Here is a 13961-nt window from a genome sequence, read left to right as displayed (position 1 = left end):
TACACTACAATATTGGGTTGTACTACCTTGGTTTTAGTAGAGTCAACTGAAAAGATAGAACTTTTTAAAGGCGAAAAAATTCCAAAATTATTTTTCACTTAAGGAATGTACATTTTTAAAGAGATTAAACAGGTTGGGGGAAACTTCCCCTCCTTGAATTTGTTATTACAGACAAACTCCATGGCCTCTGTAGGTGTTACAATGCTAATCCTGTGTAATGGATAAGGAAAGTATTTAAAATGTTGAGGAAACCTGCCCCTTCTTTCCACCCAGCTGAGGATGGCATCGATACTGGCCTGTGGAATGAGAGCTGGCTTCAGCAAGTTACTGATAAGGGAGAACTGAAGCAAATGCTACTCTTTGACAGCTGTAATATGACAGTCCCATTGTCATTTCAATTTATTTTGAGTAAGTATTTTACATGGTTCAGCACAGCTGTCTGTCCAGAAACCTGCAAGCCCCTGGAAAAATGCAGAACTTTGTGTAACTCTTGCAAGGAGAAAACCACTCTTTCATTTTCTCCCTCCTGAGGCCTTGCTGGGCTTTGCAAGTTCACTCCATCTTTCCCGAGCTAATTGTACTCTTAAATCACTTCATCTGTTTGATATTTGCAAATTTACTGCCCTCAATTTTAATTTAAATTTCTGGGTGGTAGCTCCATTGTAGTACCATTGGTTTTGGATCCTGACATAATTCTGTCAATTACCTGTTTATGATGTAATATTTTGTATGGGACAAGAATATATTGAGTGGTACACTTAATATAAAACATTATATAATGTAGCTTTTAAAAACCAAAAGCATGAAAATGCATATAACAACTCAGTAGAGCTTGCTTTGTGGTTCACTTCTACTGCTAAACTTGGATTAAGGGTATGGTTGGTGGTGAATTTAGTTTTATGGCATTAAAGAAAGGCTTAATTCTGATTTTTAATAACCTAGATGACTTTGTATGTATCACATTTGGTTCTTTTGGTCCTGAGTCTTTGCTTCTCTGTGTGATTTGCTTGGTCACACATTGAAGGTAGATCAAAACCCCTCCATTGTGTGCACAAATCTTGAGGAGAAGCATCATCTGAGAAGGCTGGTGTTTGGGAACAGGGTGTTGGGGTGCTCCCTCACCCACTGAGAGCTGAAAAGGCAATTTCTGCATCAACACTGGAGTTTGGGTCTGTTTCCTTTCCCCCCTCACTTCCCAGGTTGATTGACTGGTTTGCATCTAATGAAATTTTCATGCACATCCACAGAACAGTGGGATTCTGAGGAGAGAGATGAATATTTCAGTAATTATCCCATGCCTGTATGTCACTGGGGTCCTTGGTGCACCCACACAGGAGCCCTGGCTGTGGGTAGCAATTCACAGGAAAGGCAGCAGGAGCAAATCCAGCTGTGGGGGTTTGGCAAAATATGTGCATGGGGAAAGAAAGAAACAATGCATGTGAATGTCCTTTCCTGGAAATAAGTATTTTGAGGAATAGATGGGTACTGAGGTCGTTTAGCAAGGGGAGAAAGAGGCCAGTTGTTTCCTGGGCTGTGGCAGTACCTTTAGGGTGCTGAATGTCACTTAGTGGTGCCGAGGAAAGGTGCTCAAGGCTGGAGTGAGGCTGGGCAGTGTCACTGCTCTCTCTTTTCTTTTGGGGCACTGCCAGGTGCTCTCTGCCTTGTGCCTTCCCCGTGCCTGCTCAGGGCTGGGCTGCTGGGGCATCGCACCTTCCGCAGACTCACGCGTCCCTTTCTCCTGTCCCTCCCTATTCCAGAGAACAGCCCATCTTCACCACCAGAGCCCATGTCTTCCAGATTGACCCCAGCACGAAGAAGAACTGGGTTCCTGCAAGCAAGCAGGCTGTAACTGTTTCCTACTTCTATGACAGCACGAGGAACAGCTATCGGATAATCAGTGTGGATGGAGCCAAGGTAGGAGCTGGTGCCTGGTGCATGTCTGTGCAGAGTGTGGGATGGCAGCCCTGCCTGAGCACACACTGGGGCTCATCAAATATTATAAACACTCCTCTTTTTGTATAATCCATCAAGGAGACTTGTAGTGATAATTGGAAAAACACAGGGCACCCTAAAAGTGATTTTGCCCTGCTTAGTTGATTTTATTTCTGATGACTTTGACTTCATGATAAGTGAGCTGACAACTTTAAGTGTCCAAATTGAGTCAGTGGCATGGTATCTGAAACAGCCACCTATGTCAGGCTGAGGCCTTTTTGGTGATAAAAATGTTCTTTTTAAAAGAAACAATGGGACAGATGCATGAAGCATAGCTTTTAATGTAAATGTCAGCTGCATTTTTGCTTTTGCCTGGCTGAACTATTTACTGCTTAATTTAGTAGTAAAGTAGTAACTATTTAGTACCTAATTTTTTTAAACACTAACACTGGAGTTCATGAGCCTAGGTGACAAGTTAGGCATGAAGGCTCTTCCCCCAACCCTTTTTGTTAATTTGTTTTGCATTACCAGAGAGTGTGCTCAAGTATTTGCTGTAAGAATCCAAATCAGTTGGTCTGAATAGGTTGCTCAGACAACTGTTTTTATTACAAACCACATTTATCCCTCTGATTAGTCCCTCCAAAGTCACTTGATGGGTGACAACTTACCCCTAGCAGACCCCAGCCAGAGGGATAAATGAAAACATTTTGCTCATGTACAAAAATCATCGGTCATTTCTGTCAGAGCACAAACCACAGGGTAACAAGATGAGTTTACAGCCTTTTTATCTGTGTTCCTGTTTGGATAAGGATGTTAAAATATCACTGTTCTGGGAGATAGAGATCACAGAAATCATCCCTTAATAAAGCTTTTCTATTTGTCATGCCTATTTCACATACTTGTTTTTCCAAACATCTCCTGTGCTATATTTGGTTACATATTGGCTTATAAATCTGCCATACTGCCTGCTTTAATTGATGGTAATGTTTCATTGACACCAGTACAGCATTAATATCTCCCCATCAGGAAGCTGTTTGTGCCAGTGAGCTCATTCCCAGGAATGCTGCAGTTTGCAGCAGGCACACACAGCCCTGGCACCTGCTGGGGGAAGCTGAGCCCCCCAGATTTCCTTGTGCTGGGGCTGCTGCTGGTGGGCTGGTGGCTTTACAAGCCCTGGCAAGTGCAATTTCCAAGCCAAAGCTGCTGCACTCACAGCAGTGGCTGGCTGGATTTGTGGCTGTGCATGCATGCATTAAGACCAATTAATGAAAACAAAGTAATTACTGTGTGTGGTGGGGGAGCTGCAGGGGCAGCGCATGGCCCCAGCCAGAGGTCCTGCCCAGAGCTGCAGAGGGTGTGCAGAGAACAAGCTGGGCACCTGAGCTTTGCTTTGCCACCTGCTCAGGAGACACTCAGAAGGAACATTTGCCCCTGTCCCCTGTTTTAGTGTGTCCCAGAAGAAGGTGAGCTTGCCATGATTAGAATTCTCCCCTGGGGCTTCCCAAGCAAGAATCAATTGCTGGCCACATGAATTATTCCTCTTGTATTGAATCTTTGCTGATTAAGGAACAGGTCAAGAATAGATGTTACCTTCATGCTCACCTCTGGAGAGTCCTGTGGCCCTGCCTGTCCATTTGAAGAGTGCTAATTGGGGGACAAAACCTGGTGTTTATGCCAAAAGAAGTTATAAGTTGCATTTTTCCCTTCAAACAAACTATTGTTTAGTGTTTTGACCTACTTTTCCAGGTGAAAATGTAACTGGGTACAACTGTAAGGAAGAATATAGGCAGCTTCAGATGATGGTGTCCTGCTTTCTGTACATCTCATTAGAACAGTCTTCCATGTGCTGGCAAATACCAGATGGATTAATGTGAGAGCATCACTGTGGGCATAAGTCATGTCTGCTTTAAGGACAGAAAAGCTGAAGCTCAAGTAAATGAAGGGACTTGGCCCTAGAAGGAAGGCAGTGATGAAGGATGTGTATCTCTTGCAACTCTCTATCCTTGTCTGCTCTGCAGAGGGGCTGTTCTAACAGTTTATTTTAGACAAACATACATGCTTCACATTGGCTTGCAGAGGAATTTCAGGTAAATACAACGTCTATGAAGATGTTGGATTAATTTGGGGTTCTTTTTTTTACCTTATGTTGACATTACATACTAATGATAGAAATATTTTCAAGTGATCAAGAGTACAGGGTACTTCACTTATGTATTGGTCATCACCTGGTTGCATAAGCTTGACTTGACTTGCAGCATTCAGCCTGTCACCCTGGGCAGTGTTGAGCTGCCATGTGAGGAGGAGCTTGGAGCTGCTGTGAGCTCTGCTGTGAGCAGGGGCAGGCTGGGCAGTGTCACCCCGATGAGTTCTTCCCTCCTGATGCAGCCCTGACCTGATGGGCTGTGATCCTGCAGGAGTGGCTTCCTCAGGCAGCTGCTGCTCTCCCCAAAGGTCCAGACCCTCCACAGTGCCCTGTCCTTCAGTCCCATCCTCTCTTCTCCCAGCAGGCACAGCCTGTCCCCATCTCCTCCTTGTCCCTTGTCCCCACACCCCCGGGGTGCAGGGCAGAGGGGAGCAGAAGGATTTAGCAATGGGCTTTAAGGTGGGGATTGAGGGAACTGCTGAGCCCATGTGTTTAAAGGTGTTTAAGGTACCAATATTTATTGGTAACTCAGTTTGTGAGCCTGGCTGGCAGAGGAGCTGCCCAGTTCAGTGCAACGCTGCCTCTGCCTTGCCCCTTGGGGAGGGAGAGGAGAGTCTGGATGCTGCACATGGGGGCGGTGAGAAAAATGGAATAGAAAGAGAATAAGGCAAAGATAGGAAGCAGAGTGAAGTCTAGGGAGTTTAACTCTTCCCTTGCAGAGGAGTATTCAGGAGTTCAATATGCAGGCCAGCCTGGAGAGAGCACACACGTGCAGGTGCCAGGTTTCTTTCAAATTCTCCCATCCCAATAACAAACACATTAAAATACCTGGGGAATGAAGCCCTGCAGAGAGGAAACCCTAGATTCCACACAGCTTGTACCACTTTAATTCCTTGTGTTTGCAAAGCTAAAGACAGCAGCTCTTCCAGTTCCTGTGTCTTTCACAGAAAAACAGGTGCTGTGGACAGGAGCTTACAATTTATAGCAGAAGATTTCACAGATCCCATATGAGAATGCACTGCATGATCTTAACCAAGATGCCATGACCAAACAAGGGAATAGATTAGTATATCTTTTAACTGCCTTATAATTGACTTGTATGTTGTTAAACAAATAATTTCATCATGTTTAAGAAGTTTCTAGCTAGAGGCTAACAGCAGCAAAGTGAGTGCTGGAGGAAATGATACGGTAAAATGCAAGGGCACACACTGATTCAGAGTTAATGAGGCAGCCAAGAGACTTCACCAGATGAAAGTGCCCAGTGTTGTGGACAAAAGTCAGCCCTGTTGAAAGAAGGCAAAATATGGTGATGATGCAGGGAGAACATGAACGTGTCAGTGCCCAATTGCTGTGCAGGGTGTGGGGAAAGGCACACACAGGGCTCCTCATTAAATGTGGCCTACATTGGCTTGCCTTTTGGAGGCAAAAAGGAAGTTTGACAGTATGAAAATTATGCAGACCAATAACCTCTGTCATCCTCAGGAATAATGCATGACAGTACCCTGGTTGGTGGGTTTATTTATTTTTTATAAACTGAAATTACGTGTTATCCAAACAGCATAGAGAAGAGGGAAAGGAATTTGAGCTGGAAATATAATCCCTCAGAAACAAGCCTCTGCCCTCTTCTCAGATGTTCATGTTGTATTTCTATAAAACTTGGGATTGCAACAACATCATTTTTCTCTTTTGAGAAATGAGCTGTTAATAAGGAGCATAAAGCTAGCTTAAAAATTAATAGCCAGCAATAAAGTGCATAGTGAGACACAGTGAGCTGGCAGCAGCAAAGTGATGCAGCAAGAGTCATCACAGATGCCAGTCCCCAGTTGTCTCTGAGAGATGATTAAACAGATGACTAGGAAAAAATTTAAATCAGGCTTTAAAAAATTACCACATTGCAAGAGTGGTTGTGGAAAATACATGATAAAGAAGTAAAGACTGTGTTTCAGAGGAACAAACCAGTCAGCTGACAGTCATTCCCAGTTACTAGTTCATTTAAGAGTTTATTACCTGATAATTACCTGGAATATTGGAGATCAGCAGCTAAGTTGGGCATAAGTGTGTGAAAGTATTGAAGGGAGAACCAAAAATTGCTGTGCTGGGAAAGCAAAATCAGTGGGTCTGTTTCTGAAGTAAATTGCAATTAGTAAGAATAAGAATATGGGCCAAATGTTACCAATCAGTATTCACAGAGTGTTCCCCAAAGTGAATACAGTGCATTATGTGGTGTGGTGAAGCTGATGGATCAAGTGGCATCCGTGCAGGGGACAGTGTGATTTACAGGGGACAATGCAGCTGGCAGGGACACAGCCCCAGCAGCCTGTGGCAGCAGATACCTGGGGAGGTAAATCTGCTAATATTTGATGTATTCCTGGCTTTCTCAGTTCCTGTCCCAGGGAACTAATTGCTGCCTAATGTAAAAGCTGCCCACCTCTTTATAACCACACTTTTCTTGTCACGACTGGAGGCAGGTGTCCTCAGCACACAAAGGGGAAATTGAGTTCTTCCAGTGATGTGTTCAGAGGCTCAAAACAGATCTTTTTCTTTGCCCATGGAAAAGGAATTATTTTAAGGCATAGTTGTTAAAAATATCCTAGAGTATTTTGCCAAAAGGTGACTCTTAGATTTCAGAATCTTTTCTTTCAGAGGAAAACAATTACAGGGTATGGTACCACAGATGAAATTCCTTTATCTGACTAGATATTTTCATTCTTTTTTTTTCTTCCATTGACGTAAATTCAGCCATTAAACCAATAGCAGCTCTTTCACAGGGAAAAAAAAAAACCCTACCAAGTAATTTATATTTTACAATTTTTTTGGCACTGAATTCTAAATGGCTTCTGGCAGTGTATACCTCACCAGGGGTCTGCGTTGGTGTGGCAGCATTTAACTCTGCCTCTGGGACCTCATGGGTATGATTTGTGAGAATGTGTGGCAGCAACAATCAAAATATTGCCTTCTCACTTGGCATCAGAGTGTCAGTGTGTGCTCACCAGACCCCACACCCGAGGAATTAAGTGCACTGATATAGGCTGGTTTGGTTTTTTAAATGCCTACTTTTTCTTAAATACCTAAGTTTTTTTAACTACCTAATTTTTCAGGTTTAATAGTTTTGTAGTGGAACTACAAAGGATGTTTTACAGCCTTGGGTAGCCAAAGATAAAGGGATGTAAAAGTAAATTAAAAGTGACCTTACTAAGTGGTGTGTTGGCTTTTCTTTTAATGTCTATAGATAAATCCTGAATTGCTATGAAAGGTGTGGGTGAGGATATTTGTGTGTGTTTTGTCAAAGGGAGGGAGATTCTTTGATTTCTAGTTTTGCCTGCCCCAGTTTTATTTCTGGCCCTTGCTTGTCAGGAGCGCTGTGTGCTGTGCCCTGGAGGAGTGTGGTGCTGCTGAGTCCCAGCCAGCTGCCCTTTGCCTGCTCAAATGCCAAGAGGTCCCACTCCTCACCCTGAAAATTATTTTGCTGACTGCAGCGCTGGCAGGACTGTGATTTCCAGAGAATCCCTGCTAGTAAAATCTGATTAAAATAAAATATTTTTTATTCCATCTTCTCAAAGTGGGTTTTTTTTTCCACCAAGAGATTAAAATTTCTTCTGGCATGCTGTTTTTGCCCTTCAGTTTCTTCCAGGCTGGGTGGGAAATCCTTTCTGGTGGTCCCAGAAAGTGTGGCAGCCACAGAACATGGATTGGGCAGGGGAGGAGTGTGAGCTCAGGGTTACTGTAATGTCTGACACTGAGAACCAGCCTGGGAAGGACCTTTCATCCAAAGGCAGCATGTGACACTCTGGTGACCTTTCCTCAAAAGGCAGCATGTGACACTGCTTGAGGGTGGCACTGCTTGAGGGCAAACCAGTGCAAAGGAGTCCAGGTTTTCACCTCTGAAGGTCTGGCTTCACTGATCCAGGATTTGTGCCTTCTTGTCCATGTGTTGTAAAAGAAGATTTCCAGTACTGGTCTGGCTGATTATTGTAATACAAAAATTTAAGCATATTTGGGGCCTTTATCATAGTGTGTTATTTCATTAACTATTTGGGTTAATTTCAATGTGAATTTAAGCACTGTAGATGATACCAGAGTCAGCAGATGGAACTAATTAATGCCCTATATAAAAATTATACTCAAAATATGGTATAAAATGCAGTTTTAGTGCATAGTCCTGTCTTCCAGTGTGCACAGTTTGTGTGCATGTTACAATAAACATCTCATTGCTTTTATGCTACTGAGATGACTATTAAATAAAAACATTAGTTGTGGCTTTGTGATTTCCTATATACATTATGTAATCACAGAATCATAAAATATCCTGTGCTAGAAAGGACCCACAAGGCTCATCAGTTTCAACTCTTGGCTCTGCACAGGACCACCCCAAATAGGTAATAAAATATAAAAGAATAGGATAGACAAGAGACAGAACAACTGCAATAGTATCAGTGTGTATGTACTGTTAATCCAAACCAAAGCCTTTGCATTAATTTGGTGTCATTTCATCAGTCTCACCAGGTGTGTTTTGTGCTTTTCCTGGCTCAGGTTTTCCAGGCCTTGCTGGAGAGTGATGCTCATCTGCTGGAGAATGTTCTGATACCAGGAGTGCTGAACAAAAGACTCTGTAAAAGATGCTTGAGGAATCTCAGGCTGCTTTTTGTGGTGCTTTTTGGTCATGTTGTTCTGTAACTAATGAAAGTGGATAGAACTGCTCTCTGAGATGCAGCTGCTGCTTTTGCAGAGAAGTTCTCCTTCTTTTTGTACAGTGATCACCCTGAGAGCAGAACTTCTGTCCTGGCCTGAGGCAAAGCCCACCAGCATAACCTACACTGGAACTGTCCTTCCCTCAGACAGTGAAACAACCTGCAGTAAATAATTAATACTTTTACTAGCTATTTTCTGATTGCATTTAAAGGTGTTAGAGTTGTGGTGATGCAACTTCCAGATTTTTTTTTTAGCCTCGGTTGGGATGATTCAGAGGGAACTCTCAGTGTAGGAGAAATTGCCATCAGTGGGTGATGCTGGTGCCTCCTGGGCAGGGATTGCTTCTCTGGGGCAGTGCTGGGGCAGCAGCAGCCAGGGGACAGGGCAGGAGGGGCTGTGGGGTGTGCCCAGAGCCTCTGCTCCAAAGGACCTGTGGAGTATCAAGGAAAAATGGGAATGTTTGGGTTAGGGGGAGCTGGAGTAGGACAGACTCAAGAAGGAAAGGAAATGGACATTTTAGCAAGGGTCAGTATTTGGGGTGAGCACACTGAGGCATGTGCTGGATCCTTCTGCTCCACAGACCAGGACTTCATGCTCCTCTCAAAGACATCTTGGAAGTAAGAGTGAATGAAATTAAGGAAAACAACAGTCTCTGATGGTCTGAAAATATTGGTGCTGTCTGTGCTAGGGCTGTACTTGGTTAAAGCTGCTTGAGTTTTGGTTTCTCTCTGAACATTCAAAGTTGAGAACATTTTCTTTGGAATTTGGTGAGGGAGAAATAGAGCAGAAAGGAGAAGCAGAGCTGTCAGCCAAGGATGAGACTGCTCACTTGCATCATCTTTTGTTTGCTTAAGGTGTTATCAACTATTCAGAAATTCAGGCTGAGGGGAGGTGCAGGTTTAATAACTGGGAGGAAAGGACATTGCCTGGAGTTGTGTCTGCAGGAGAATTGTCCAACAGTGGCTAAGACAGGTTTAGATAGCTGGAACTGGTTTTATTGGGTGCACTTGTGTGAACAGGTCTTTGAATATTCAGAGGATGAGAAAAAATGGTTAGGGCTTAGCTGCAATAGGAATTTCAGAACTAGTAATACTGGTGGAGATGAGCCAAGGATAGAAAGAGAAGTTAAAAATGTTTGCACAAAAAAGACCTAGAATTCCAGATGAAAAAGTGAGCTTGTCAAAAGCTGACAAAGGGAGCAAAATAAATGCCAGGAAACGTGGTGGGTCACTTGAGATTGAATCAACCAGAGATCATGACCATCTCCTGAAGTTGTGCTCTGGTTTAGAAAAAAATTCAAGACTAGAGCTGTAGATCTCATACCACTTAAATGTTTCTATATTAATCTTTTTCCAAGTTATTAACTTTGAAATGTGAAAAATTCTCAGTTCATTTCCTGGATTATTTCTGGAAGTAAATCCTTCAGAAGCTGGTTAGTAAGCTTAGGAGAAAACATACCGGAGTGCTGTCAACAGCTGTATCCTTGACAGAAGAGCAGAGGCACATCTGCCACTGTTTGTTCCTGTTGTCTGGCTCATTTTTCTGCTTGTTACGTGTGTTGTGTGTGTGTGTGTCCCTGGCTCTGTGATACCACAGGCAGCTGAATCCACAAGATTGCAAAGACCTTTGCAGAAATGAAATTTGTTACTCACTAAAAAGAAAATATACAAATCCCTGCTAAGGATCTCTTGCTGCACCACTTAGCAGCAAGTAGGGAAACTTTGGTCCGGGTACATTTTTCCTTTTTAAAACCTCTCTGTAAAATGAGTCAGAAAAGCTGTGCCAAAACAAGTGTTTCAGTAGCTGGCCCACTCAGAGGGGTTTGTGATCACCAGGCTTGAGTGTGATGTGGAGAACCTGAACATGCCAGACAGATCATTGAAACATGGGATGTCTGTGTACAGAAACCTGGACATCCTGTTACCTCCTAAAACAATGTACCTGTCCATCATGGCCATTGCTCATGCCAAGGGACAGTTTTTCCAGATTTTGAAGCTCTCCTATTGCTGACCACTCACGGGGTGTGTGGGTTGTTAAAGAGCAGAGGAGTCTTTAGTGATGCTGTGTGGTTGTGCCATTTCTGCCTTTCAGGAGGGACCTTCAGCTTCAGTGAGGCTGTGGTCATAAACTTGAAGAATGCAGAAAATGATCAGTGCTTAAATAATTAACTTAGGGATGTGCTTATGCTGCACACAAAGATGATATGCTTATATTAAATCTTCCAAAATGTAAATATGATATGTCTATGGGAAGTTTTCAATTTTGTTTTATAATTGTAGTCAAAGCAGCCTTCTCCCTCACTAATATTAGTCACTAGGAAAAAAACCAAAACAGAATCCCCACTGTATCCTTCTCCCTTTTTGTGATAAGTTAGGAATTCTATTTCTCATATGAAAATAATACACAAGCATCTTGCTTTATAAATTTTGTAAATTGTTGCATGAAATTCCTGGGTAACAGTTTGTTCCAGAGGGTTTAAAAACCCTTGCTGTAGATTTTCTTCATGAAACAGCTGCTGGTGCTTTGAATCGTGTGGGTGGGTGGATGTGTGTGCTGTGCCTAAAAGGAAAAAAAAAATCTAGTCAGATGTCAAAGCAAAAATAGGAGATTTTAGAGATTTAGACTGGATGGAGGAGGTGGGAAGCCAACTCTGCAGGGATGTTAATTACCTTGGGAAGAAAAAGAGAGCAGTGGAGTAGGTGTAGCAGGAGATTTACTTAATAGAATTCACACAATCATGAACCCACTTTTGTTACATTTAGACAGGTTCTTAGTGAGGGCTTTGCAACAGAGGTGTTTTATCAGAGGAAAAACAGTTATTAGTCTTTTTATTGTGGGGGGGGCTATTTTTACATCCCTATTTATGAAGGACAAAAATTGTATGGGAATTTTTTTTATTTGTTGGGTTTTGGGGTTAAAAATGAACCTCATAATTAATGGAATTATCCTGGGGATGCAAGGCAGTTTAAGAGAAGAAAAGCACTGTGCAACTGTGGAAATGGCCCTTTTCCCCATTAAACAAGCAGCAGCACATGAGAGGCTTTACCCATAGAAGGAGTCTCTTTTCTGCAAAGGGAGCTCAGGATGGGAGGGAAATGCCAAGGGCTGCAGGATGTCCTGGTGTCTCCCTCTTGGCAGGAACCTCTGTGGTTCCTCTCCACTCCCACCTCCAGCAGGAGCACCTGGTGTGCCAGTGGAAGATTTTGGAGCCTGGTGATGGGTGAAACAGCTGCTGTCCTGGTTAGCTGTGTAGAACAGGAATTCCTGAAAAGCAGCAGCAGTGCTCTGTGCTCTGTAGGGGTGGAGGGAGGGTAGGTACCCAGAGCAGGGGCCTGGCAGGGGCTCTGCCAGCTGTGCCAGGGGCTCTGCCAGCTGTGCCAGGGGCTCAGTTCCCTCCTGAGCACCAAGGGCAGTGGGGCAGGAGGAAGAGCAAAGTGGAGAAACTCAGTGCTCTTCTTAATGTACACTTACAGGGCTCCCAAGGTAGTTATTCATACCCTCAGCCTGTCCAGGAAAAGTGCCATGTAGGTGAGAGCTGCAGCAGACAAAGCAAAGCTAGAACAAAAAACATTGCTGTTCTTGGTTTTGTGTGTCTTTGTGCTTCCCTGGCTTCACTCAGCTTGGTGGGCTCAGCAAGGGAATCTCTTTTTCCCTTTATTACCACTGACTTGATTAACAATGTGTGTGTTTGTGTACACATGGGCTTTCTAGGACTTTCTCATTTCTAGGACTAGAAATGAGAGGAGTGGTTTATCACCAGTGACATCCTGGTGAAAAGATGTTACATTCTGTCTAGAGGCACAGGTAATAAATATGGTAGATGGTGTAATACAGATCATGGAATTGTAGGTGGGCTAATTCCACAGAAGTGTTGCTGAATATTTGGGATAAAGGAAGAATTTGTCTGCAGATCCACCTCTGACTCCTCATCCTCACATCCTGTGTCACAAGCCCTTCTGATTCACGTCGACTTGATGAGCTGGAAGAACCTGCTGAGCCTGTGATAGCTATGGCCAGAGGATTAGCAGCTTCTTTCCTTCTGCAGTTCTGTTTTTAGACTGGGATACATCTTCACTGAAGATTAGCAGCCTGGTGGGTTGAGGAAATTAAATTTCACAAGGGCTGCAAACTGGAAGCACATATTCAGAGGTGTGAAAATGAAATGGGGAGATTTTAGTGTAGTCTTAAGGAGTAGATCTTATGGCTTGGAGCCTTGTGGCTTTTCTGGAGGTGTGGTTATTTCAGAGTAACAGGTGATGTGAATTTAAAGGGGAAATTCCAGAATAATTCCTAATCTGGCACTCTTGTCCCAGAAAAAGGTGTCCTTTTCTGGTTTAATTTAACACAGTTTGAAAATACATTGGCCAATACATTTATTAGCTATTTCATAGCTGTTATTTCAGTCTTTTTCTGAGTAGACAAGCTGGTGGCAGGGCTGACTGGCATGGCCATGGGTGTGTGTCCTGGCAGATCCTGCTGGTGTGTCCATCCATCCTCCTCCTCCTCCTCCTGGGGGCTGTGCCAGATGCTCTCTGCACTCTCTGCTTTCCTCCCCTTGGAGCTGAGCTCTCTCTCAGCTTTTCCCTGCTGTGACCCTGACAGGGCTGATGGATCAGAGAGGGCACTGGAGCCAGGCTGGCAGAGCTGGATGGAGCAGGGAGGGCACTGGAGCCAGGCTGGCAGAGCTGATGGAGCAGGGAGGGCACTGGAGCCAGGCTGGCAGAGCTGATGGATCAGGGAGGGCACTGGAGCCAGGCTGGCAGAGCTGATGGATCAGGGAGGGCACTGGAGCCAGGCTGGCAGAGCTGGATGGAGCAGGGAGGGCACTGGAGCCAAGCTGGCAGGGCTGATGGATCAGGGAGGGCACTGGAGCCAGGCTGGCAGGGCTGATGGATCAGGGAGGGCACTGGAGCCAGGCTGGCAGGGCTGATGGAGCAGGGAGGGCACTGGAGCCAGGCTGGCAGAGCTGGATGGAGCAGGGAGGGCACTGGAGCCAGGCTGGCAGGGCTGATGGAGCAGGGAGGGCACTGGAGCCAGGCTGGCAGAGCTGGATGGAGCAGGGAGGGCACTGGAGCCAGGCTGGCAGGGCTGATGGAGCAGGGAGGGCACTGGAGCCAGGCTGGCAGGGCTGATGGATCAGGGAGGGCACTGGAGCCAGGCTGGCAGAGCCCGTGTGTGCCCCAGCTGCCCCATTCCT

The 13961-nt window shown here is 44.5% G+C and overlaps 1 protein-coding gene across 4 annotated transcripts in view; it reads left to right on the top strand.

Annotated features, from left to right (window-relative positions):
* HOMER2 (homer scaffold protein 2) overlaps positions 1-13961 on the top strand; it is a 59658-nt gene that overhangs the window by 20616 nt on the left and 25081 nt on the right. For all 4 annotated transcript variants that reach the window (XM_030955470.1, XM_030955471.1, XM_030955473.1 and 1 more), the window contains exon 2: positions 1758-1914. In XM_030955470.1, coding sequence (XP_030811330.1) covers positions 1758-1914 — 157 coding nt within the window. The remainder of the gene's footprint in view (positions 1-1757; positions 1915-13961) is intronic.

The sequence above is a fragment of the Camarhynchus parvulus genome, chromosome 10, assembly GCF_901933205.1.
Source record: "Camarhynchus parvulus chromosome 10, STF_HiC, whole genome shotgun sequence".
NCBI lineage: Eukaryota > Metazoa > Chordata > Aves > Passeriformes > Thraupidae > Camarhynchus > Camarhynchus parvulus.
The sequence above is the reverse complement of the archived record's forward strand: the minus strand, read 5'-3'. Positions and strand labels throughout refer to the sequence as shown.